The sequence below is a fragment of the Dama dama genome, chromosome 22 (genome assembly GCF_033118175.1).
Source record: "Dama dama isolate Ldn47 chromosome 22, ASM3311817v1, whole genome shotgun sequence".
Classification (NCBI taxonomy): domain Eukaryota; kingdom Metazoa; phylum Chordata; class Mammalia; order Artiodactyla; family Cervidae; genus Dama; species Dama dama.
In genome coordinates, this window is record NC_083702.1 from 13,978,994 (window position 1) to 14,002,948 (window position 23,955).

The 23,955-nt window shown below is 43.4% G+C and overlaps 1 protein-coding gene and 1 non-coding gene across 6 annotated transcripts in view; one reads left to right on the forward strand and one right to left on the reverse strand.

The window, feature by feature from the left end:
- Positions 1-129: 129 nt before the first annotated feature.
- The window catches only part of PARP11 (poly(ADP-ribose) polymerase family member 11), a 32,720-nt gene continuing 8,894 nt past the window's right edge, over positions 130-23,955 (reverse strand). The window contains exons 1-9 of one of the 5 annotated variants that reach the window (XM_061124719.1): positions 18,831-18,962; positions 17,419-17,523; positions 14,590-14,718; positions 13,605-13,725; positions 11,195-11,270; positions 7,586-7,658; positions 7,368-7,498; positions 5,985-6,136; positions 130-4,153 (exon numbers count right to left, since the gene is read on the reverse strand). In XM_061124719.1, the coding sequence (XP_060980702.1) occupies positions 3,837-4,153; positions 5,985-6,136; positions 7,368-7,498; positions 7,586-7,658; positions 11,195-11,270; positions 13,605-13,725; positions 14,590-14,715 (996 nt within the window). In that variant the 5' untranslated portion in view covers positions 14,716-14,718; positions 17,419-17,523; positions 18,831-18,962 and the 3' untranslated portion in view covers positions 130-3,836. Of the gene's footprint in view, positions 4,154-5,984; positions 6,137-7,367; positions 7,499-7,585; positions 7,659-11,194; positions 11,271-13,604; positions 13,726-14,589; positions 14,722-17,418; positions 17,524-18,830; positions 19,030-23,955 lie in introns of those variants that run through there. The other 4 variants (XM_061124718.1, XM_061124716.1, XM_061124717.1 and 1 more) reach the window with 4 other exon arrangements.
- TRNAC-GCA (transfer RNA cysteine (anticodon GCA)) lies at positions 9,386-9,456 on the forward strand. Its single transcript has one exon. It is a non-coding gene; the product is annotated as a tRNA-Cys (tRNA).

Genomic DNA, 23,955 nt, shown 5'->3' on the forward strand with positions numbered 1-23,955 from the left:
AACCTTCTTATTTGTCACCACAAGATTTAGGAGATTGTCTCTCATAAACACATTTTTTTCAAACCCTGAGGCTGATATTACCAAAGTGATAAAAGAAAAGTTACTATCAGCTGCAGTTTATGCAGGGCAGAATTTTTAAAATCATTTATTCATGAATCTGGAATGGATTCCCTCTCCCCCAACCCCCCACACACACGCTGACAAGAGGAAAAGATGGCAAACAGTGGTGTCCGGTCTTATTACACAGTGATGATACAATTCTCAAATCAGTCTACTGATCACAACAAAGAGGACACTAACATCAATGAACTCAACACGATCACGTTTAAGAAGTTCATCAAAATCAGGTCTTTCTTATGAAAGAGGATTTGGAGTACGACCTCAGACAAGAATAACAGCACAGTTCTCTCTTACAATGTCTATTTCACGGCACTCTGCCTCCACAGAGGTGCTAGCTAGTGAAGTTCAGAGTTCACTTGGGGGGTTGCCTTGCAAGTTTCAACCTCAGCCTCTTAGTCTCCTGGAGGTCAGATTGGCTAATGTCCAGAAGTTGTGTGTGTGTGTGTGTGTGTGTGTGTGTGTGTGTGTGCGTGCGCACGCATGCACGCATGCAGTCAGTCCTGTCTTTCTGTGACCCCCATGGACTGTAGCCCACCAGACTCCTTTGTCCATGGGATTTTCCAGGCAAGAATACCGGAGTGGGTTGCTATTTCCTTCTCCAGGGGATCTTTCCAAAACCCAGGGATCGAAACCATGTCTCTTGAGTCGCCTGCCAATGAAAGTGAAAGTGAAAGTTGCTCAGTCAAGTCCTACTCTTTGCAATGCCATGGACTATACAGTCCATGGAATTCTCCAGGCCAGAATACTGGAGTGGGTAGCCTTTCCCTTCTCCAGGGGGGTCTTCCCCACCCAGGGATCAAACCCAGGTCTCCTGCATTGCAGGCACATTCTTTACTAGCTGAGCCACAAGGGAAGCCCAAGAATACTGAAGTGGGTAGCCTATCCCTTCTCCCGCAGATCTTCCTGACCCAGACATCGAACCCAGGTCTCCTGCATTGCAGACAGATTCTTTACCAACTGAGATAAAATCTGCAAGTTATTCCATTCAAGCACTGGGGAAGCCATCGAATTAAACTGGAAAAGATAGCCGTGTTGAATTGGGAACTGTCTGAACATCAGTTTGTATGTAAGTAACAAACAGGTAGAAGAAAAAGACTTTCAGTGTCTGCCTTCCTGCTGTCTCTGAGCTGGTTTTTGTGAGCGAGTCTGGAGCAGTGGTGAGCCACCTCCCACAAGGCAGCAGCCTGCTGACTTTCTCTCCTGTATTTCCACAGTGACTTCCACATGTTTATAAAATGTGTCCTTTCTAGAACAGCACTTCGCCAAAACCGGCTGTTTGTCTGCACATCAGAGTCAGAGACTCTTTGCTCTCACTTGGCTTCAATGCACTGGACACAGCTTCCTGTGTACCAGGTGTCTGTATGCGTGACTGACTCGGTACAGTCACATGCCCTCAGGGCTGCAGCAAGTCTGGGGGAGGTGGCAGCTGAAGAACCACCTCACCTAACCTGCTCCCTATGCCTTATTTGTATGACGTCTTTGCAGTTCAAGTGACAGAGCTAAGTGTCCCAGTTGTGGACTTTTACTGGATTTTTCTTGAGAAGTTAAATTACCTTCACTACCTTTCAGCCCAAATTGGGTGAAGGTAATGGAGATGGACGGAGAAGGCAATGGCAACCCACTCCAGTACTCTTGCCTGGAAAATCCCATGGACGGTGGAGCCTGGTAGGCTGCAGTTCATGGGGTTGCTAAGAGTCAGACACAACTGAGCGACTTCCCTTTCACTTTTCATTTTCATGCATTGGAGAAGGAACTGGCAATGGCAACCCACTCCAGTGTTCTTGCCTGGAGAATCCCAGGGACGAAGGAGCCTGGTGGGCTTCTGTCTATGGGGTCACACAGAGTCAGACACGACTGAGGTGACTTAGCAGCAGCAGCAGCAGCAGCAATGGAGATAGAATTTAGTACCAAAGTGAGTTTGAAAAAGGTTTTCCAGGAAAGATACCAGTATTCTGGGGATTTCTCTGGTGGTGTGGTGGCAAGACTCTGCTCTTCTAAGGCAGGGGGGTGTGGCTTCAATCCCTAGTCCAAGAACCAGGATTCCACATGCCCTCGAAATACAGACAGAAAATAAATAAATCAATCTAGGAGTTGGCAAAACTCTAAAAAAAAAAAAAGGATACCAGTGTTCTTCCCCACCCCCACCCCCCAGGTATAACCACAGAAAATCAAGGCTGGAAAAACTCTTTTAACAATCATATGACCAAATCCTCCACCCAACACCTGAACCTATGTAGCATCTCTGCCAAGTTGCTGTCCTATCTCTGCTAGAATAGCCTTAGGGGCAGGAAGTTCTTCCAACGTCACTTATTCCTCCTTAAAATAGAACAGCCAGGCAGATGGAGCAGGTAAACAAACTTCACTGAGCACGATTATGAATTGTACCTAATTTTTCAAGACAGTGAGTAGACTGTCTACTGCTACTCAAAAGAACAAATCAGATTTGTTGCAAGCATCCCAGGCTTTCTGCAATGATTCAAACTTGGGGAATTTAGAAGTGTGGGTTTTATATATCATAGCTGAATAGCTGTGCATTTGGTGGGGGGAGGATCGGATTAAAAATCTCTTAGAAGTAATCACTGTAAGGCCCTGAAACAAAGGGAAAGTATGTGCTTGGTGCTAGAGAAGACTCTTGAGGGTCCCTTGGACAGCAAGGAGATCAAGCCAATCAATCCTAAAGGAAACCAACCCTGCATATTCATTGGAAGGACTGATGCTGAAGCTCCAATACTTTGAACACCTGATGTGAAGAGCCCATTCATTGGAAAAGACCCTGATGCTGAGAGAGATTGAGGGCAGAAGGGGGAAACAGAGGATGAGATGGCTGGATGGCATCACTGACTCAATGGACATGAGTTTGAGCAAATTCTGGGAGACAGTGAAGGACAGGGAAGCCTGGCGTCCTGCAGTTCATGGGGTCACAAAGAGTTGGACATGACTGAGCGACTGAACAATAAGAACATGTGTTGTAAAAAGTAAAATTTCCTTTTGAAGATGCAATAAATACTTTGTGCAGTGAGTCTAGGTACAAGAAGTGGGGAGCTCTGGGGGATGAGGTGCCTGCTGACTGCAGTCAGTTGGGCTGCAGAAGGCAGAAGAGGTGAGCAAGGCCAGTCATAGCCTGTGGTGACTCTTTGCCTCTCCCAAAGGCAGCAGGAGAGGGTACCTTGACCTGATCCTCTCCTTCTGGCCTGCTTGGCAGCACTGCCATGATTCTTTTGTGTCTGATTTCTCTCAAGTTACTCAGGCTGCTTCAAGGTTTTAAACTGCCTCCCACCCTCCCAAAGACTAACAAAGTAACACATAGATCAGTGGATGATCATTTCAGAATTCGTTTACAAAGGCTAAGTTCCTCTGAAGGGACACTTTCATGTCTACATTTTTATTTTTTGATCATCTATAGGAATAAGTCTACTTGAACTGAAAACATTCACCCTGAAGACACACATGTAAACTTTAAAGATGGAGTGACTCAGACGATTCCATTTTGAGCGCCGCCCTTAAATAGCAGTGATATTGCGCTTTAACAGAACATCAGTGACAAACGGAAACAGGACAACAAACCAACCATAGAGTCAGTGTATCTTTTTATAGAGAGGCCTCTTTCTGCTTCGAAAGGACCAGAGCACTAACACTGAGTGGCTAGATGATCAGTGAGCAGACCTCCCTGCGAAAAAGAATATAGCTCCCTCAACCGCAGAGACTTAGATGTGAAATCAGTGAAAGTCTATCAGGTACTCGGGGTAGATCTGGTTGGCGTCGAACACCACAAAGACCCTGGGATTCCAGGTGTCATCCACGCAGCTGTCATACAAGTTTACATAGCTGCCATCTTTGGAGGGAGGGCGCATGTATTTGGAGTCTCCGTTTATGTAGTCTCCAATCAGCACTCGGGCGAGAAACATGGATTTGTGTGCTCGGAACAGATGCCGCTGTTGCAGGCTGACCCCGTGGATCTGGAATGTGTTGCCGTGCTTTACGTCATCTTTGCAGAAGCGGCTGGAGTAAGCAGCATCTCGAGCAAAATAGGTTCCTTAGACAAAAAGGGCCCCGGAGAGCCAAGGTTACTCCAAGGAATGTATGAAACACAAGCGAAAATACTGTGATGGCTAGGGGGATAGACACATAGAATCATATAGCCAAAATAGATGTGGAATTCCCTCAACTGTAGGTGTTAAAGAAAAGAACAGAAATCTGTCTGTTGTGGACAGCTGCGATGCAGGTGGCCACTGGGGAATGTGTGTTAGTATAGACCAGTCCCCACCACCAACACCATCCCCATCCCCACCAAAATGCAGCTACTAGACTTGCGTAGTGGTATTCAAAAAGAATATTACAGGGACTTCCCTGGCAGTCCAGTGGTTAAGAGTCCAAGCATCCAAGGCAGGGGGCCTGGGTTGGATCCCTGGTTGGGGAACTAAAATCCCACATGCCATGTGGTGTGGCCCAAAAAAAAAAAAAAATCTTATAAATAAATCCAATATATAAGACAGACACAAGTGGCTTCTGTGATTACAAGTGGCACGACCTGCCTCATAAATGCTGGGACCGACCTCCCTCTTCTATTTCCTTCTACCCTTTCCCCACCTGCTACCCACCCATCTAAGCACCCATCACTGGGGAGCACAGTGAACCCACGGGTCTGCACAAATGATTTCAAACCCCAAGAAACCACATTTCTATTTTACAAGGTGACAGTTCAGTAATATTTTTGGAGATGATAGAACCCCACATCCAGGAAAAGATTTCTGGAGAGAATGCGATGCAGCTCACACCCAAACGTTCCAGAAGGACAAGCTCATGGGTCCACTGGCTAAACAGGAATCTCTGTGAAGCGTCTGACTCTTCCAAACTGGTAGGTCTAGGAGGCTGCCCTCAGTAAGGGAAGTACCCAAAACACTTTAGAAATGAATTGCAAAGTCCCGTATTACCCAAATCCAGTGGGATTTATGTAACACCTTTCTGATCCTCTTACACAGTTAAATAAAGGGGATGGCCTTTTCAGGGAAAGGCCTCTCTTGCTGGAGGGAAGGTACAAAATAAGGACCAAGCAATGTCTGCATACATGCTAAGTCGCTTCAGTCATATCTGACTCTTTGCAACCTAGTGGACTATAGCCTGCCAGGCTCCTCTGTCCATGGGATTCTTCAGCCAAGAATACTAGAGTGGGTAGCCATGAGCTCCTCCAGGGGATCTTTCTGACCAGGGATCAAGCCTATGTCTCCTGAAACGCAGGCGATTCTTTACCACTTGGGGAAGCCCAAGTTAAAGTCCACCTCTTACCTTTTCCCCTCCCCTCTTTCCTTAACATGCTTGTCTAGTGAGCAAAGACCAAAGAACTCAGACTTCCACAACATTAGAAGAAAGGGGAGGATTTCCCCCATTATTCCTTAATGCTCATCAACATTCCAACCTATCATTCTCTAAAAAAACAAACAAAAAATAGACCTATGTACCATGTACACATTAACTGATTTATTTTTTAGTGCTCTGTGTACTTGACATAAAATAGTTTGATATACAGGTTTATCCATGGAAAGGACTTATATGTGGAAAGTAAATGTCATAATGCAAAAATGAGCAAATCTAAACATGATGCCCCATCCGAATGGCTGGGCCTTGGGGGTGGCGGTGGGGGGTGGTTATCTGACCTCGGAGAGATGTGAAAAGTCTTCCTTCCATCTTGCACAAGCAGGAAGTGGCTTTCTGGTGGCTCGGAAACTCTTGAGGGTGTGCCAGGAGCCTAGCATTTAACTTTTGCCTCTAACATTTAACTTAATGCCTCTTGAGCCCCTGAATCATCATCAATCCTCTCTCAAAGAGAAGACTATCTCCTAGCACTCAAACTAGGTTCGGATGATTACCTTTTCCAAAGAGAGCACCGTGGATGCCGTTGATTCTCCAGTCAAAGTTGTGAATGCAAATCGCCTCCACGAACTCACTGCTGGTGCCATGGAACAGCATTTGTTCATTAATCTGAGGCACGCCTCTCTTTTTCTTGAGCTGAGCCTTTTTCCTAAAAACACAACGCACAGACACAAAACACACAGAAATTACTGTAAGTGGCATCATTGATTCCTCAAGGAGTGAAGCGTGACAGAGAGGGCGAAACAGAAAACAGTAATTTAACGTCTACCATAAATGGACATACAATAGCTCTCGAAAAAAGATAATCTCAGATGCTCTTGGGACATCTAAATTGGTTCATCAAAAATTACTAGTTAACAGACAAGGGTAAAAATTGTACCCAAAACTACAATATAAATCAACTATACTTCAATTGAATATTTTAATTTTGGAAATTAAAAAAAAAAAAAACTATAGATCTCCCAGATAATGTCCCATCACAGTAAAATGACTGACTGCTTAAACCAGTCAAGCTTTACTGATACATAAAAATGACACTACAGAAAATAAATAACAGAGTTCTCAGAGTCTTTAAGTAGTGAAATTCCTTGAGCAAGGACTATGCCTTAATCATTTTATCCCCAGAGTGGGACATGTTGGTTGAACTGCATTGAATTTTGAATCTTCAGGCTGGAAGGGACATAAAACCATCCAGTTCAACCCTCTTCCCAGTGGACAAACCTCTTCCAAAACATAAAAAGATATTCCATGTAGGACTTATTGTAAAAGCAAAAAAACAAACATGGCCTAAAATCCTCTCAAGAGAAAAAATTGAACAAATAATTATATATTTATATATGAAAATTAAAATAATGAAATAGGTCTACATGTATTAACACAAATAACTCTTGAAAAATAATGCTGTCTGTAAAAAAGAATGATGCAAAAAGAGACCTACAACTCAAAGTACTAATGTGCATTGTAGAAGTATAGAAATGAAGGTAATAAAAAACATCAAACTGTGGCTAAGAACGGCTGTCCCCAACCTTTTAGGCACCAGGGACCGGTTTTGTGGAAGATGATCCTTCCACGTACCAGGGATGCGGGAATGGTTTCGGGATGACTCGAGGGAAGGACATGTATTGTGCACTTTATTTCCATTATTATTGTATCAGCTCCACCTCAGGGGGTCAGGCCTTAGATTGAAGAGGCTGGGGACCCCCGCTGTACAGGAAGCTGGAGGCTTACAGAGCAGCTCTCCCCAGGGGTGAGGAAGAGGCTGGGAAAGCAGGTCAAAATACATGGAGAAAAGCGCGGGGCGCCGCTGGTGGCGAACACCATCGAGCATTTGTGCCTCGCCGTCTCTGAGGCTGCAGAAAGATCAGGGGCCAAGGTCTCACCTGCAGAAGAACTCCCACAAGTCTAGGTTTTGAATTCTCTGAATCCTTTTGATTCTGTTGCGGTCCATTGTTTTCCCAAAGAGACTAGCGACTTCATTGTATTCGTGTGTCTGAGTGTGCAAAGGAATAAGCTGGAAAGAGAAGGTGGCACCGTGTTACCGGGGTCCTGGCCCACCTCCCCTGCAGGCGGGCGGGCGGGCGCTGGGTGCTGCCCTTACCTGGTAGGGCAGCTCGGTGTTCACGTTCTCCCAGTGTGGCGGCATGGGGATGGCCTCATTCTCACAGATGTAACTTGGGGCAGAAAAGACAAAATGACATTTTAGAAGCCGATTATAATCACTGTCAATGACTCAGACATTTTCTCCCAAGCTGAATTATCATGTGACAAAAGCAATAAAGTGTCGTCCTTGGTTTATTTTAAAACATTTACTGAATATTGGCTTGTGTGCAACTTTTTTAGGGGCTGCGTTGAGAAATCTGATGGGAAACTTCAAAAACGATCTTATTTCGATCTTGTTTTCCTGAATTTGCCAGTTTCTCTTAAATGTAGGAAGACTTTAGGTGAAGAAAAGTAATTTCCGAGAAGAAAATCAACTTCTTGATTAAAATAAAACTCCTTTATCGGATTTACGGTGTCTGTTAAATACCATCCAGAGCCCTCAACTACATGTTCAATGTCCTCTAAGATCTATTATTAACTCAAATCTAAACCCTTCTCTCTTTATTGTCTACTAGGCCCCTGCACGGTCCTAATTAATTCACCCTAAGCAGAAGCTGGTAAAGTCATCTACCATGTTTAAGCCACTGGATGTGAACACAGAAAAAGACAATGACCTTTGGGAGCTTGACGGCAGAAGGCTATAACTGATACAAGAATCCTGTCTGGTGACTGGAGGTTGTGGGAGAAATGGATCAACTTCTAGCCTATCTTTAACTTATTTTTTAATTTTTTAAACTAATTTTACCTTTGGGGACATCACACAATCATGATTTAAAGATGAGGACAAGAGTTTGAGCAAACTCAGGGAGAGAGTGAAGGACAGGAAAGCCTGGCGTGCTGCAGCCCATGGTGTCACAAAGAGTCGGACGTGACTCAGCAACTGAACAACAAAGGTAAACGAGAGTGAGCGGTGGATGGTTTCCCTTCCTCTCCAGTCCTTGGTCTAGTTCTCACTCTTGCCTCCACACCAAGTAATCACTGCTTTTAGTCTCTTGGGTATTCTAGAACTTTAGGTTAACACAAACCTATGGGGTTTTTTTGTTTGTTTTACACACAGGAATGGTAGCATATTCCTGTGTCTTTTGTAGCTGCTCTATTTTCTTCACTATGTTCTCAGAGGCCCTTCTGTATCAGGGAGAGAACTCCCTAGCACACAGCCTGGCCCAGGGCAGACACTCTGGACACTGGAGGATGAAGGCGTGCATTCTACTGGACTGATGCAGGGTACCCCGGTGCATGGACACACCCCCTCCTATTGATCACAAGTTCGCTATGGGTGACATTTAGCTTTTTTCCAACTCTTTGCTGCCATTAAGCATGGTACAGAGGACAAGTCCATCCACTTGTCATTGTACATGGCTACTTGTCAAATTTTAAGATAACATTTTTGGAATGGCATTTCTGGGTCAAAGAATATATTTATTGCTGACTTTAACAGAAACTTCCCAGAGGCCCTCCTCGAAGGCTACAGTCATTGACATTCCGAGCAGAAATACAGAGAATGCCTACTTGTCCACAACCTCTCCGAAGAGGCGTGTTATCAGACTCTGGAATTTATGTCAATCTGATAGTAAGAAATAACCTGGTATAATTTGTATTTCTCTTTTTTATAAGTGAGGCTGCATGAACTGCACAAATTCCTTTCATTCTTCTAAGGGGCTATTGGTTTTCTACTTAGAGATTCTTCAAAGTACTTCATATACTACAGAGATTGTGATACCGCGTAACAATACCTTTCCCAGGTTTTCTTTGTTTTTTGTTTGTTTTTTTTCACTTTGCCTGAAGTATCTTTTTGGCTTCCCAGGTGGCTCAGTGGTAAAGTATCTGCCTGCAATGCAGGAGACCTGGGTTCGATTCCTGGGTCGGGAAGATCCCTTGGAGAAGGAAATGGCAACCGACTGCAGTATTCTTGCCTGGAGAATCCCACGGACAGAGGAGCCTGGTGGGCTGCAGTCCAAGGGACTGCAAAGAGTAAGGCACAACTTGGCGACTAAGCAACAGCAGAAGTATCTTTCAGCTATGCAAAATGTTTTTGTTTGCTTATTTGTTGAATATTTACAGCTTTGGTTAATTGCAAATTCCTTGCCAACAGGAATGTGCTATTCACTTTGCATGTCATAAGCGCTCGATGTATTCCTACAATAAATAAATAAGCATTTCTGAATCAACACCTCCTTGTCGTCATTGCTCTTCTGTATCCTGCCTAACCATTCTTCCTTTTATTATCCTGCGTCTTGGACTCTATTCTGGTTATTTCTCTCCTTCTCCTGTCTTTGTGCTATGGCTTCAATGGTCTGTGAGAGAACAAAGTGCCTTGCATTACATGCCTCTCCCGACAAAAGTACACCAGATATAGTGACATACAATTACTATAACATTTTGCATTATTATGTCTCCTTCTCTCAGATTATATACTCTTTGAAGATAAGCAATTCCTTTCTTAAATTCCTTGTACTTAAGAATGAGGATATGATGCAGCTGGTAAGGAAGTAAAGTTCTCTCCCTTCCTAGAGCATTCATTATACAAGTACTTGCATAACTTATAAATCATGATCCTAAAACATATGCCAAAAGTCCCAGGAAGCAAACTGATAGAAACTTCAAAAACTTTTTTCTTTAATCCTTTCAAAACATCTCCTTGGAAGAAGTAAATGGGCATCTCCTACAATTCACATCCTACTAAATAGCATTGTTTGTTTGTTTCATTTTAAATTCTTTGAACAATAGGAATCTCAATACTCAATTGAGGAATCATTCCCAATAATAGGAGACATGCCCTAAAGTTTTTCCCTTCAACTTCATTCATGTGAATAACACCTATTAATTCTCTTGTTTCTCTTGTGGCATTTATAGCAAGGCTTCCCTGGTGGCTCAGTGGTAAAGAATCTGCCTGCCAATGCAGGAGATGTGGGTTCGATTCCTGGGTCAGGAAGATCCCCTGAAGGAGGAAATGGCAACCCACTGCAGTATTCTTGCCTGGAGAATCCCCATGGACAGAAGAGCCTGGTGGGGCTACAACCCACGGGGTTGCAGAGTTGGACATGACTTGGTGACTAAACAACAACAAGGCATTTATAGCTTTTCAGGATATGGACAGCAGGCGGCCAGGCCATCGTTCCATGCACTCCTGTTTTCCCAGGCCCCCTTTGGTCACCGAAGATCTGAAATTACCTATACGAGTTGCCCAACGGGGTTCAATGGAGGTGAAGACAAAGTGGGTAATTACTTAGGATTTACAACCCAAATAACTGGATGGTTCCAGGAGAGTCTTTCCAAGCTAAACTGAACTTACCTCGGTAGGTTATTTTAAGGATTTATAGTAGAGACCATCAGGCATTTTTTAAACTACCACGCAAACTGCTCTAAAGAATTGAAAAATACATCTATCTAAGGGAAATGAAAAGGACGACAGGAAAGGAAATGCCAGTCGAAAATAACAGTACAGCTCGTGCACCAACAAATGTGAAATTCCGTAAAGATTAACAGTAAGATCATTAAATAACCCACCAAAACATTTTCCGTCTACTTATTCCTCTGCCAAATATTAACGAAGAGGAGAGAGAGAGAGAGAGCCCACTCTCTTTCCACCCCATTCCCCCCATGATACCTGAAAGCACTGATGGAAAAGGGGGCTCTTTTTATTAAGCGCTGCTTTCCCGTGGTGAGGTTCATCTGCTTCATTTCTGTGCACAAAGACAAAGAGGTGAGTCACAGGAACACGCTGGGCGATGCAACGTCACGAAGCTTTGCAGCCACACAAGGACCACAGGGCTTCAGGAGCAGCCGCCCAGCACAGCGTTGTTAGGGATACCTGACCACACGTCTGGTTATCAACTTCCCTGCTTGATCTAAGCTCACACAGGAGGAAGCCAGCCTCACACATGGCTCGGTATGTAGGGTCTATTCCTTTTCGTACCATGCTTGAGTTAAACACGTGAACAGAGAGGAGTTCTCAATTTTGGAAAATTAAAAGTACTAGGAAGAGAAAGAAAGTACTGAATTTTCTGACTGGCTTCCTAAATCTTTACTTGGATTGTTCCAAAAATTTTGGAAATAACAACAACAAAAAAGATACATTACCATGATAAAACTTGCACAACTCACAGTTTCAAAAATTTGTACATTTCTTGCCTTCTCTTTAAATTGTACACCTGAACCAAAAAAATGGAAAACCTAGCTAGACTCAACACAGACTTACAGGAGAGATGCTAGTGATAAGAGGCTAATGAACTGACTGACGTATTACTTTCTTCTTTCCTCTCTTTCTCAGCCATGGCAGTATTCGCCAAGTCCACCTCATCATCCCCACTGAGGTAGGTGCTAAGTCTTACCGAGGGAATTCCGGTCATTTTACCAACTTGTCTAACTGATGTCATTCCACTCCAAGATGAGGTGGTTCACCCGGCCGGGCTGATGCTGTGCAAAGTGTGTTCACCCCTCCTGTATACTCCTAGGCTCTGTACACACTGGCACAACCATGAGGCGGCAAGAAAGCAAGGTCGTCCCAGCACATGGAGTTAAGCCTGTGATGCCTTCGTCTTATACCAGCTTGTTTTGAGTGTACTTCTCACAGTTTTTTTTATAAACAGAAGCTGAGCTGGCTTGTGACAAAATGATGGGGGCTAATTTTGCCAATGTACCTGGGAAATGCTAATACCTACACTTTCGAAACAGTGTCATTATATAGAGGGGTGGGAACTGGTGTTTATGTGACTCCTGTTCTTTGATTGACCTTTTTTTTTTTTTTAAATAAACTGCACTGTCCAAGAGAAATGTTCCCCCAAATACAGTTCACTAGAAACTATTCTTTCAAAGACACGTGGCTTGTTGGACCACCGACCAAACGCTTTGACGAGCTCTGCCCTCCACATGAAGCTTGAGGTCTGCACGTCATGACGTCTCTCAGCGTGGCTTCAACACTGACAGGTGTGCACCAGCACCTTCCATCTAAGACAAGTGTCAGGCACCTTAAAGGCAGCCAATTTGCCTAATATTGTAAAAAAACGCCAGGCTTAGTCAGGTGTAAGAATCTGATGCCGCTAACTCTTGATTAAAAACAAACAAACAACTCTGGGGCACAGCAGTCATCGGAGACTTGGCTGCAGCGATGTCTTAGTGGACAGTTTAACCCCCTTCAGTATGTCGGGGCCTCGATTCCTCCAAGGGAATCTCCTGGGTTTCAGCAGCCCCCCAACCCCATGTCAGCCAGCACTCACTGTCATAAGGACTCTACTCTCAGAACCAGGAAGGAACACCTGACTTGGAAGACAGAGCTGTGTGGCAGCGCAAAGGCACTTTTGTTAAGAAAGCTGCCCTCCAGGTCCTGTTTGCCTCTGAGCAGTAAACAGCTGAGGCTGGCAACTGGAGACAGCAGTGTGAATGCAAGAGGTTGGTCATGGGGTCCCTAAAAGCATACCCTTGGATTTCATCACAGATCAATGTTCATCCCGGATTAATTTCATCATGGATGAAATCCAAGCGGGGCTGATTTCCAGATTAGCGGGCTAACCCATGAGAGAGCCAGAAATCAGAAAGTGGCTGAAGGCAATGTCCACTGAAGAGTGGTTTTCTAGGAAAGACGCCAAGAGATGGGTCATTTGGCTGAACTTTGGTCTTAAAAACAGAACCGGCTACCTAGGACTCTGTCATGTAACTGCTCTGGTGGATCCTGAAATCACCTGATGGCTCCTATTTCAAGAGACTGAAAGGACGAGGAGCGAAACAATGGCTTAGAGGTGTTTCGTGTTCCTTAGGTGAGAAGCGTTATATGAACTCAAGATATACGAAACTCTCCATATACATCAGTATCTATAAGCATAAAAACACACCTTTATAAAAGGCAAATCTAAAAGATTTTAAAGGTTGAATTTTTGTGGAGGCATATTTATGTGTTACCAAAAGGGTTTACTTCACTGTTTGCAAATATTAATATATCAGCTAATCCTGATCTGCAGAACTGTAGATTTCACCATATCAACACACTAAGAACACACAACTATGAGGGAAAAAAAACATACCTGCAAAGTCTATCTTGTAGCTGAATTTGGAAGTGGTAAAAGAAATGGAGCCACAAGGGTTTGCTTTGAAGCTTTTTTCGATATCTTCACTGCTAACTGAACACTGAATGTTGGTATCCGGCTTTAAGACAAACCAGAAAGTTCATTTACCAGCTGTTCACAGAAACGGCTTGGCCACAGAGGCAGGTACTGGGGGACAAGAGAGAGAATGGAGGGACAGAGGAAACTTGCTGACCTGTCCTAGTTACCAACACATGGGGAGAACGGCTGAGACAACATGTGGGCAATGGCTTAAGGATTTTCAGCACACACAAAAAAAAACTTTATCAACTGGTTATAAGGCCTTTTTCCAAAGTATTGCAATGTTTTCAGATTATTGCCAAAATGGCACACCTTAAGTGGCTCAAATCAAATCTTTTAAGTAGCCTCATAAGTGAAAAAAGAAAAAAGACCACAAACTTTTGAGTGTGGGCTCGTGTCTCAGTTTAACTGTTAATTAGCTGTGTGACTTGGGACCAATTACATTAACTTTCCTGAGCTTCCCAGTCTTTGGCTGTAAGAGAGTATTAGCATCTGCTTTCGGGCTGCTATGAGGCTGGAGGAGAACACGTATCTACACCCTCTGCCCTGACACTGGGAGCACAGAGGCACTTCATGCAGGCTTGGTCTCTTCCCCGACCATTTGTCCATCAAACCAGGCCTGGCCTTGTGCACGCATGCCCAGACCACACACCCCGCAGACACGCTTACCCTGCAGACACACTCGCCCTCCAGACAGAAAACACACACCATACTTTCTAAGAAAACACTGTGAAAACCTGGGGAAGGGGAGAGGAGCCAGAAGAGCTTGGTTTTTCTTTTAGTTCCGCTCTCTGACTTCTCTAAGGTTTGGTTTCTGGCGGGTGCAGCTTCTATTAATTTTTCACGTGAGCATGATGATGCTCCATGTGTTTAACTCCCACCGCCCCACCCCGAGGGGCGCTACCTGAAACATGTGCCACTTGCCGCACTCCGCCAAGTAAAACCAGCCCCACTGTGTGTCTGACGTGTCCATCTCATCCACCTCGCTGTCTGTCGTCTTGGAGAAGAATTCTTCCGCTTTGTGAAACATCTCCTGAAGTGCCAGAAAGAGAGAGAGGAAGAGATCATTTTCTTAGTAACCAGTGCGCTGTTTATACTTTTTTTTTTTTTTAATTTTTACTTATTTATTTCATATATTTACTTGGCTACAGGTCCAGGGGGCGCTAGTGGTAAAGAATCCACCTGCCAATGCAGGAGACTTAAAAAACGCAAGTTTGATCCCTGGGTCGGGAAGATTCCCTGGAGGAGGAAATAGCAATCCACTCCAGTATTCTTGCCTGGAGAATCCCATGGACAGAGGAGCCTAGCAGGCCATGGTCCATAGGGTCACCAAGGGTCAGACACGACTGAAGTGACTTAGCATCCACACCGTGTCTTGGTTGTGGCATGTGGGATCCCGTTCCCTAACCAAGGATTGAACATCAGCCCCCTGCATTGGGAACACTGAGTCTTAGCCAGTGGACACCAGGAAGTTTCTACACATTATTTTTCTTCTCACAGAGCTGTATGTCAACTGCGATGCTGACAAACAGCATACTGTCTCGCATATTGGCTCTGAAGATAAACATTTAAAATGATGAATATCACATTTGCACATCGGACATGGAACATAAAGTTCCAGTTTTTAGCAGCAACTGCTGGAGAAACAGTTTGGAGGTTTTGGATTAACTGCTTATAAGAAAAGTTCCCAGAGTGGGCTGTTTAGAAAAAAAAAAAAAAAAAGGAAAGCTTCAGTTTGCATGTGCTCACTCTCTAAGTCATGTCTGATTTTTTTCGCGACCCTAGGACTGGAGCCCGCCAGGCTCCTCTGTCTGTTAGATTTCCCAGGCAAGAATACTGGAATGGATTGCTGTTTCCTTCTCCAGGGAATATTCCCAACCAAGGCATCAAACCCAAATCTCTCATGTCTTCCTCATTGGCAGGCGGGTTCTTTACCACTGCACCACCTGGGAAGCCTTGATTCAGACTGGGATTATGAAGTAAACCACAAATTTAAATTTTACATTTAAACTGTCCATGGTCTGTTTAAAAAAATCTTGGTGTTTATATAAAAAATACATTGACTATCGTTGCTTAACAAATCGGACAAACAATCAGACACTTGGGTGGATGTATCCACGTCCACGCAACCACTTAAGTAAGCTGTGTCAGCACCGAGAAGCGCTCCAACTTCTCAGTTTAGTGCCGAGAAATGTGTCTTATCCTATGTTCACGTATTTAGCTAAAGGAGCCACACTACCACAACTAGTTAAGACCAAATACTGACACATTCGATTTTTGTTTTAAACATTTGTTATTTCAGGAACTCCCTGGCTGAGACTGAAGAGTTTTCACTGCTAGGGCCTGGTTCAATCCCTGGCTAGGGAACTAAGGTCCTGCAAACTGTATAACATATCTTTTTAAAAAAAGCAATTAATTAAGTATTCACATTTCATTTAGTGGCATGGAAAAATGTTTATACTATATGGTATTGAGAGTACAAAGGAGGCTATAATAAATGGAAACAGTATGATCCAATTTTAATAAAAATATACATCTATCTCTACCCACATAAATGTGTATATGTCTATATATGCACATGTGTATATGGATACACACAGAAAAGTCCAAATGGATATACATTTAACATGGCTTTTTCCCTGAATGTTAGGATAATAATAGTAATAATAGTAACCCTTATATGACTCTTCAGTTCAGTTCAGTTCAGTTCAGTTCAGTCGCTCAGTCGTGTCCGACTCTTTGCGACCCCATGGACTGCAGCACGCCAGGCCTCCCCATCACCAACTCCCAGAGTCCACCCAAACTCATGCCTATTGAGTCGGTGATGCCATCCAATCATCTCATCCTCTGTCATCCCCTTCTCCTCCTGCCCTCAATCTTTCCCAGCATCAGTCTTTTCAAATGAGTCAGCTCTTCGCATCAGGTGGCCAAAGTATTGGAGTTTCAGCTTCAACATCAGTCCTTCCAATGAACACCCAGGGCTGATCTCCGATAGGATGGACTCTACTAGGTGCCAAATGCTGTCCCCAGTACTGCACAAGTAATATTCACAACAGCCCTATAACATAGATACTATTATTACCCCACATTTATAAATGAGAGGGTCACAAGAGGGAAGCCAGGGTTCAAACCCAGGCCATGCAGACCTAGGGTCTGTGCACTTCCACACAGTGGAACACTGCCTTATATTTCCTTATCAGTGACTTTATAATCTTGTCTATATCATGTACATGTTATTATTTTTGAAAGTTTTAAACATTTTTGGGTGGAGAATGTGATGAAAAGGCCACCAGAAAAGAGGGAAAGAGGTGAGTCATGATCAACTTTACCTAGAATGTAGCTTTCTGTTCTCATTCTCTAAGGGTTTTAAAACTACCAAATTTGCACAGCTAATATATGAAAATATTCTCCTTGCAAAAAAGCAGAACATTCAAGATTTCTTTGACTGTCACTTCCCTTCCTGGTAACTCTCACCTTCTTTCTCCACAGTTAATCAATACTATTCACTTAACTGTGTATCATTCAGACTTTGCTCTGTGTGTATGTATATGCATGTGTGTTTCATCATATACACACACACAAAGTTAAATGGTTACCAGTGATTTGTCAAAACTTTAATTTCCTGTATCTCTGATTTTTTTTTTTTTTTTGGCAAAGAATATGTACTACTTGGGTAATTTGGAAAATACTTGTTTTAAATTTCATTCTTTAAAGTATCCAGAAGTGGTGTCACCTGGGATAAGCTTCTATGCCCTTCTTGAGGCCACGGTTTCCTTCTCACAATCCTGAGATGAGAAGCTCCTTCCTCCCGGGCTGCTGGGAGACATGATGCTCAGTCCTGCAGAGTACCAAGCACAGTACCTGAGCACAGGGGATGGGGCTTGTTATTTTTTCATTCATGTTTGGAAACTCTCTCCAAGGAATGCTTTGTAATTATGTTCAGGAACTTCCCTTCATGTTTTAAAGTGGATTGGCTGCTATGAAATGAAAACCAGAACACCCTCGGAGCAAGAGCTGTAGATTTAGGCTCTGCTGCTGGCTCAGCAGGTAAAGAATCCGCCTGCCAACCCAGGAGACACGGGCTTGAACCTTGGGTGGGGAAGATTCCCCTGGAGGAGGAAATGGCAACCCACTCCAGTGTTCTTGCCCGGAAAATCCCACGGACAGAGGAGCCTGGCAGGCTGCAGTCCATGAGGTTGCAGAGTCAGACGTGATTTAGCAACTGAGCACACATGCACACGCATTTAACCTTATATATTTTAACCCAGTAATAAAGGCAGTGATTTAAATTTTAAGATCAGTAGTGTAAGTTATTCACAGTGCCTACTCTTCCTTCTTTATTACTTACTGTTCACCTAATTTGCCCATTTTACTGTGAGAGACACAGAAAGCAAGAGTGACCTAAATTTGAGTTTTTCTTCCGAAAATAACTTGAAAAATTGGGAAGGATGAATTTCAAGGAAATAGTTCAGATAAATATTTGGCTTATGAGTTCCATCTAGGAGAAGAGGGATGGGAAATAGAAAAGCCCCCTGGACACAGTATACAAGCAACCAGCATGCTGCACTGGGGTACACTAAACCAGGAACACACTGTGAGCCAGGTTCCCGGGGGCGAGCGCCCCAAAGTCCTCTCCAAGCGTCCTGTCATAGGCAGCTGCGTCAGCAGCCCGGAGAGGGGGCAACCAAGACAGATTGTCCACCATCCCTGTAAAGTGAGGGCCACAGGCCAGTACCACTGCCCTAAAGCGCTTCAGATTTGATACAATTCCTCACCAATTTACACTCATTTTTTCCTCCACAACCCAAGGCACGAGAGAAGTCATTATTCTCCAATTAATGTTGGCAGGGGAAAAGAAATAGAGAAAAGATAATTACATTGTCTAGAATCAAACAGCTGGCAGTTCAAAGAAGATTCTAGAAACACCCAAGGCCTCCGGCGCATCGGTTCTTCCCTAAGATGCCAGCCCCCTGTTTCTTCTCTCCTCTAGGGCAAAAGGTGAATGTGACCACTTTGCTTCACAGATGCTATGACTTTCTTTCTACAGACTCAGTTCATAAGACTAAACCTGTATGGTTTTCAACAAGTTCACCCTCCAAAGGAATGGCTAAGGCTCAAAGAGTTAAGTCAAGCTTCAGTGAATACCTTTAAAACACTGTAACCACGGAAGTAATGTATCGAGGTTATAATACATTTATAGGCAATGAAAGCAGCATGTGCAAGCTGTCCACCAGTGGGGAGGCAGTCAATAAATGTCAGTGAGATGGGTTCGGTCAGCCAGGGTGCCATACTCTGCTTGATCTTCTGGTTAACTGGCAGACAACGATACTTCCTGCACATCAGGCTGAGGAGAAAAAAAAAAGGTTAATGTAAAGTGCAAAAAAAACGTTTTGTAAGTTTTCAAGTGCAATGTGTATGCTGGCAGAGCCTGTCTACAGCACTAGCTATTCCAAGGGGAATATTTATGGGGCCTGGGAGCAATCAGTCTGGATCATTAAATTGAAAGGCCAGGTGGAAGATAAGTTTAAAGTCAAAATCCTGGCCTGTGGGAGAAAAATAACCTTCCAGATGGCTAAAACCCTCTGATGAGTTTATTAAAATAAATATCATTCATTTGGTTAGTATAAACATAACACCTTGAGGAAATAATATTTGGTAATGAAAACCTCCTTGTTTCTTATATGTGTCAAAGTGTGAAGTGTTGGTTGCTCAGTTGTATCCCACTCTTTGCGACCCCATGGACTGCAGCCTCCTCTGTCCATGGGATTATCCAGGTAAGCATACTAGAGTGGGTTGCCACTTCCGGCTCCAAGGAATCTTCCCAACCCAGGGATTGAACCTGGGTCTCCTGCATTGCAGGCAGACTCTTTACCATCTGAGCCATCAGGGAAGCCCCCCTTCTTATAGTAAGAAGGTCCAAAATTGGATATCAAAAGCTTTGAAACAGGGTGGAACTTCTGGAATGACAACACTGCATTTTAACTGGTGGACATTATTTAAAAGAACAACAACATTCAAAGTCTCTGGAAATTGTCCTAAGAGCATACAGCAAAAGAAGTATTTGCTCAAGAACATCTACTAAATCTCAGAGCAGGCAAGGGAGGGTCTGGCCTTTGAGCTGAGGTCTGCTCCATCAGGCCGGCTTCCCCTGCTCTGTGCTGCAGACAAAAAGACAGGGGCCTCCTCTCTCTCCAGCTGCTAGTCTGAGGCTGACACCCTGGAAGGGGCCGCCTGCCCCCACGTGCACAAGGCCTACTTCGGGCAAGCAACACCAAGGACGCATCTCCTTTCCTCTACCCAGTCCCCACTCATGTGGTGGAAGCTCCTGTCCACACCCAGCCAGCTGTGAATACGAGGCCCTGACGGCTTCCTCCTAGTTTGCTCCCAGGGTAGAGGTTTCATGGCAGGAGGTGTAAGTCAAGAAGACCAGGGGCTGTCATCTCCCCTCTCGCCTAGTGCCCACTCTGAGAAAGGTGGCACTCTGGGAAGAATGGGCTCCCATCTCCAGCTCCAGGTGCAGTGACACCGGGGTTCTATTTACGGGAGGAAACGTACACCCCCGCTTAGGGTGCAGAGATCCATGTATCTGCCTGAGGGGGCTGGCTCTACATGAACAGACAATAGAGAACCTCATGCTTAAGAGCATTATTGGGGGAAAAAAATAGCAATCTTTTCGTGAAATTAAGGAGAAATTCTGATATATGCAGAATGGCAGACTAGTCAAAAAGTAATGTAGAGAACCAGGGAAAGCCAACAAGAGCCCACCTGGAATCGACAGTGGGAGTGGGAAGGCTGTGCACAAGCTCTAGGCTGTACCCACCCAGGAGCGGTCAGAGCAGGTCCTGGGGCAGATGTGACATCTCCAAGGCTGCACACCAACCCATCAGCATGGGGGGAACCTCACTGGCACAAGGGGCTTAAACATTTCTTTTAACAAAACACCGAGTGAACCGTCCTTTTCCACTGAGTCTTTTATTAAGACTGGAGAAGGAAACAGCAACCCACTCCAGTACCCTTGTCTGGAAAATCCCATGGATGGAGAAGCCTGGTAGGCTACAGTCCATGGGGTCACAAAGAGTGGGACACGACTGAGTGACTTCACTTCACTTTTATTAAGAAATCAGTTGTTCATATGTTTGTGGGCCTACTTCTAGACCTTCTATTCTAATAAACATTTTTTCTATTTTTGAATACAAGGTTTTGAGTGCCATTTCATGTCATGTTGCTTACTCAGTCATTTCCAACTCTCTGAACTGTACCCCGCCAGGCTCCTTTATCCATGGGATTCTCCAGGCAAGAATACTGCAGTGGGTTGCAATTTCCTCCTCTAGGGGATCTTCCCGATCCAGGGATTGAACCCGCGTCTCTGGCATCTCTTGCATTAGCAGGCAGATTCTTTACCACTAGTGCCACTTAGGAAGGCCAGTTTCATACTGAATCTTTTAATCAGGTAGTGTTAGCCTTCCAAATTTGCTCTTCTTTCTCAGAACTGCTTTGGCAGGTCTAGGTCCATTCATATTTGATTGGGATTGAATAATGAGTAAGCTACCCGGAAGAACGGGCATCTCAACAATATTTAGTATTCCAACCTGTGAATGAGCTATGTCTCTTGACTTATTTAACATGTTCTTTAACTGTTTTCAATGTTTTATAGTTTTTGGTGTACAGATCCCACACATCATTTCTGCAAGATTCATTACTAGGTATGTCATATTTTTGATACCACTATAAATGGAATTGTATTTGAAATTTCAATTTCTGATTGAATGTTGCTAGTATGTAGAGATACATTGATTTTGGGATATGGTTTCTGTATTTGGCAACCTTAGTAAGCTCACTTATTAGTTCTAGAAGACTACTGGACATTTCATCACATTTTCTATATAGGCATCATACAGACAGCTTTCCTTCTTTCTTCTAGCATACAGATGCCTGTTCTTTCTTTTCTGTGCTTTCTTTTTCTTGCCTTATTGCACTGGTTATAATCTCCAGGATAAAGGTGCATAAACAACAAGCATCACTTCCTCATTCCTGATCTTAGTGGGGAAGCATTCAGTCTCTGACTACTAAGTTTGATATTAGATACAGGTATTTCATAGCTGTCCCTTGTGTTAGGGATCCCCAAGGTCAACCTCAGGCTCATGAGAGAAGAATTCACAGGACTCAGAGTTGGTCGATTCATGGCTAGTTTATTACAGTAAAAATATACAGAGTGAAATAAACACCAAGGGGAAAGTGGACGGGGTGAAGTCCAGAGGAACCATATTCAAGCTTTCAAGTGTCCCTTCCCACTGGAGTCACACAGGACACTTATTTCTCCCAGAAACTATGTGGGCAACAAAGTGCTGCCCACCAAGGACATTCACCTGAGCCTAGGTGTCCAGAGGTTCTACTGGGTATTGGTCATGCAAGCATATGGCACCTGTGTGGGTGACCTCAACTGCCAAAGTTCCAGACCACTAGAAGGTTAGAACTCACCATGAATCACACTACTAGTGTAAACTATCTGGACACTGAGAAAGCATGGCTGAAGATCGCGAGCATGAAATTATACTCATTCAATAACCAATTCCAAGAGTTCAGTTCTTTGGAGTTCAGCAAAGGACAGTCATGAAAACAGGCTTTTTCCTGAGAATGTGCAGAGTTTGAGAAGCCCAGGCCTGTTCAGTTAACCTTTTCTGTACACCCCTTCTCAGGCTGAGCATGTTTTCTTCTGGTCCTAGGCAGATCAGAGCTTGTATCAGGAACAGATACTGGATTTTGTCAAATGCGTTTTCTGCATGCATTGAAATAATCATATGGTTTTTCATTTTAGTGTGTTTGCAGATGAGTTATACTGACTGCTGGGCTTCCCTGATGGCTCAGATGGTAAAGAATCTGCCTGCAATGCAGGAGACCTGGGTTTGATCCCAGGGTCAGGAAGATCCCCTGAAGAGAATGGCTACCACTCCAATATTCGGCCTTAAGAATCCCATGCACAGAGGTGCATGGTGGGCCACAGTCCATGGGGTCGCAAAGAGTCAGACACAACTGAGTGCCTAACACATATTGATTGCTATTCAAATATTAAACAAACCTTGAATCTGGGGGATAAACATCATTTGGCAATGATGCATTAACCTTATATATTATTAGGTCTGATTTGCTAAAATTTACTTGAGAATGTTTGCGTCTACGTTCATTAGGGATGTTGATCTGTAGTTGTCTTACACCGTCTTTGACTGGTTTTGGTATTGGCATGATGAGTTTCATAGAATGAGTGATGAAGTATTACCTTAACTTCGATTTTCTCAAAGTCTGTGCACAATTGGTATTATTTCTTCCTTAAATGTTTATAAAAATCACTGGCAAGCAACTGCACCTGCAGTTTTCTTTGTGGGTAGGTTTTTTCCTACAAATTTAAATTCTTTAGTAAATATTGGGCTATTTGTGTGATTTATTTCTTGACGGTGCTTTGGTGATCTGTGTCTTAGAGAGAACATGTCAATTTTATCTCAGTCACCACACTAATTGACATTCAGTTGTTCGTAACATCCCCTTACTCTCCTTCCACGTTTGTAGAATATGGAGCGATACTATCTCTCTCATTCTCAATATTGGTAATTTGTATTCCCTATTTCTATTTTTTCTTCTGGTTTCATTTCCTCTGTTGTTTCATTTTCGTGATTTTCACTCTAAACTTTATCTCTTTGTTCCTGCTTTAGTTTAATTTGCTGTTCTTTTTCTCATTTCTTAAGGAGGAAGCTGTGGTCACTGATTTGTGACTTTTTTTTTTTATATAAGCATCAGTATAGCTATAAATTTCCCTCTAAGTACTGCTTAGCAGCATACCACAAATTTGATAGGTTTTCATATTCTATTTTCCCTTATTTCTTTAATCAATGGGTTTTGTGAGGTTACTATTTACTTACCAATACTTAAGGATTTTACAGATCTTTTGTTTACTGAATTCTAATTTAATTCCATTTCACTCAGACAGCATACCTATGATCCAAATTCTTTTAAATGTATTTAGACTCCTTTCATGGCCCAGAGATATGATCTATCTTGCTAAATATTCTCTGTGTGGTTAAAAAAGAAATGTGTATTCAGCAGTTGTTTGATGTAATTAAAAGTCTATAAATATTGATTAGCTGAAGCTGATGTTGATAATGTTGTTCAAGTCTTCTATACCCTTGCTCATTCCTAACTACTTATTCCATCAATTATTGAGGCAGGAGTATTAAAATCTCCAACTAAAATGGGATTTGTCTCTTTCTCCTTACAGTTT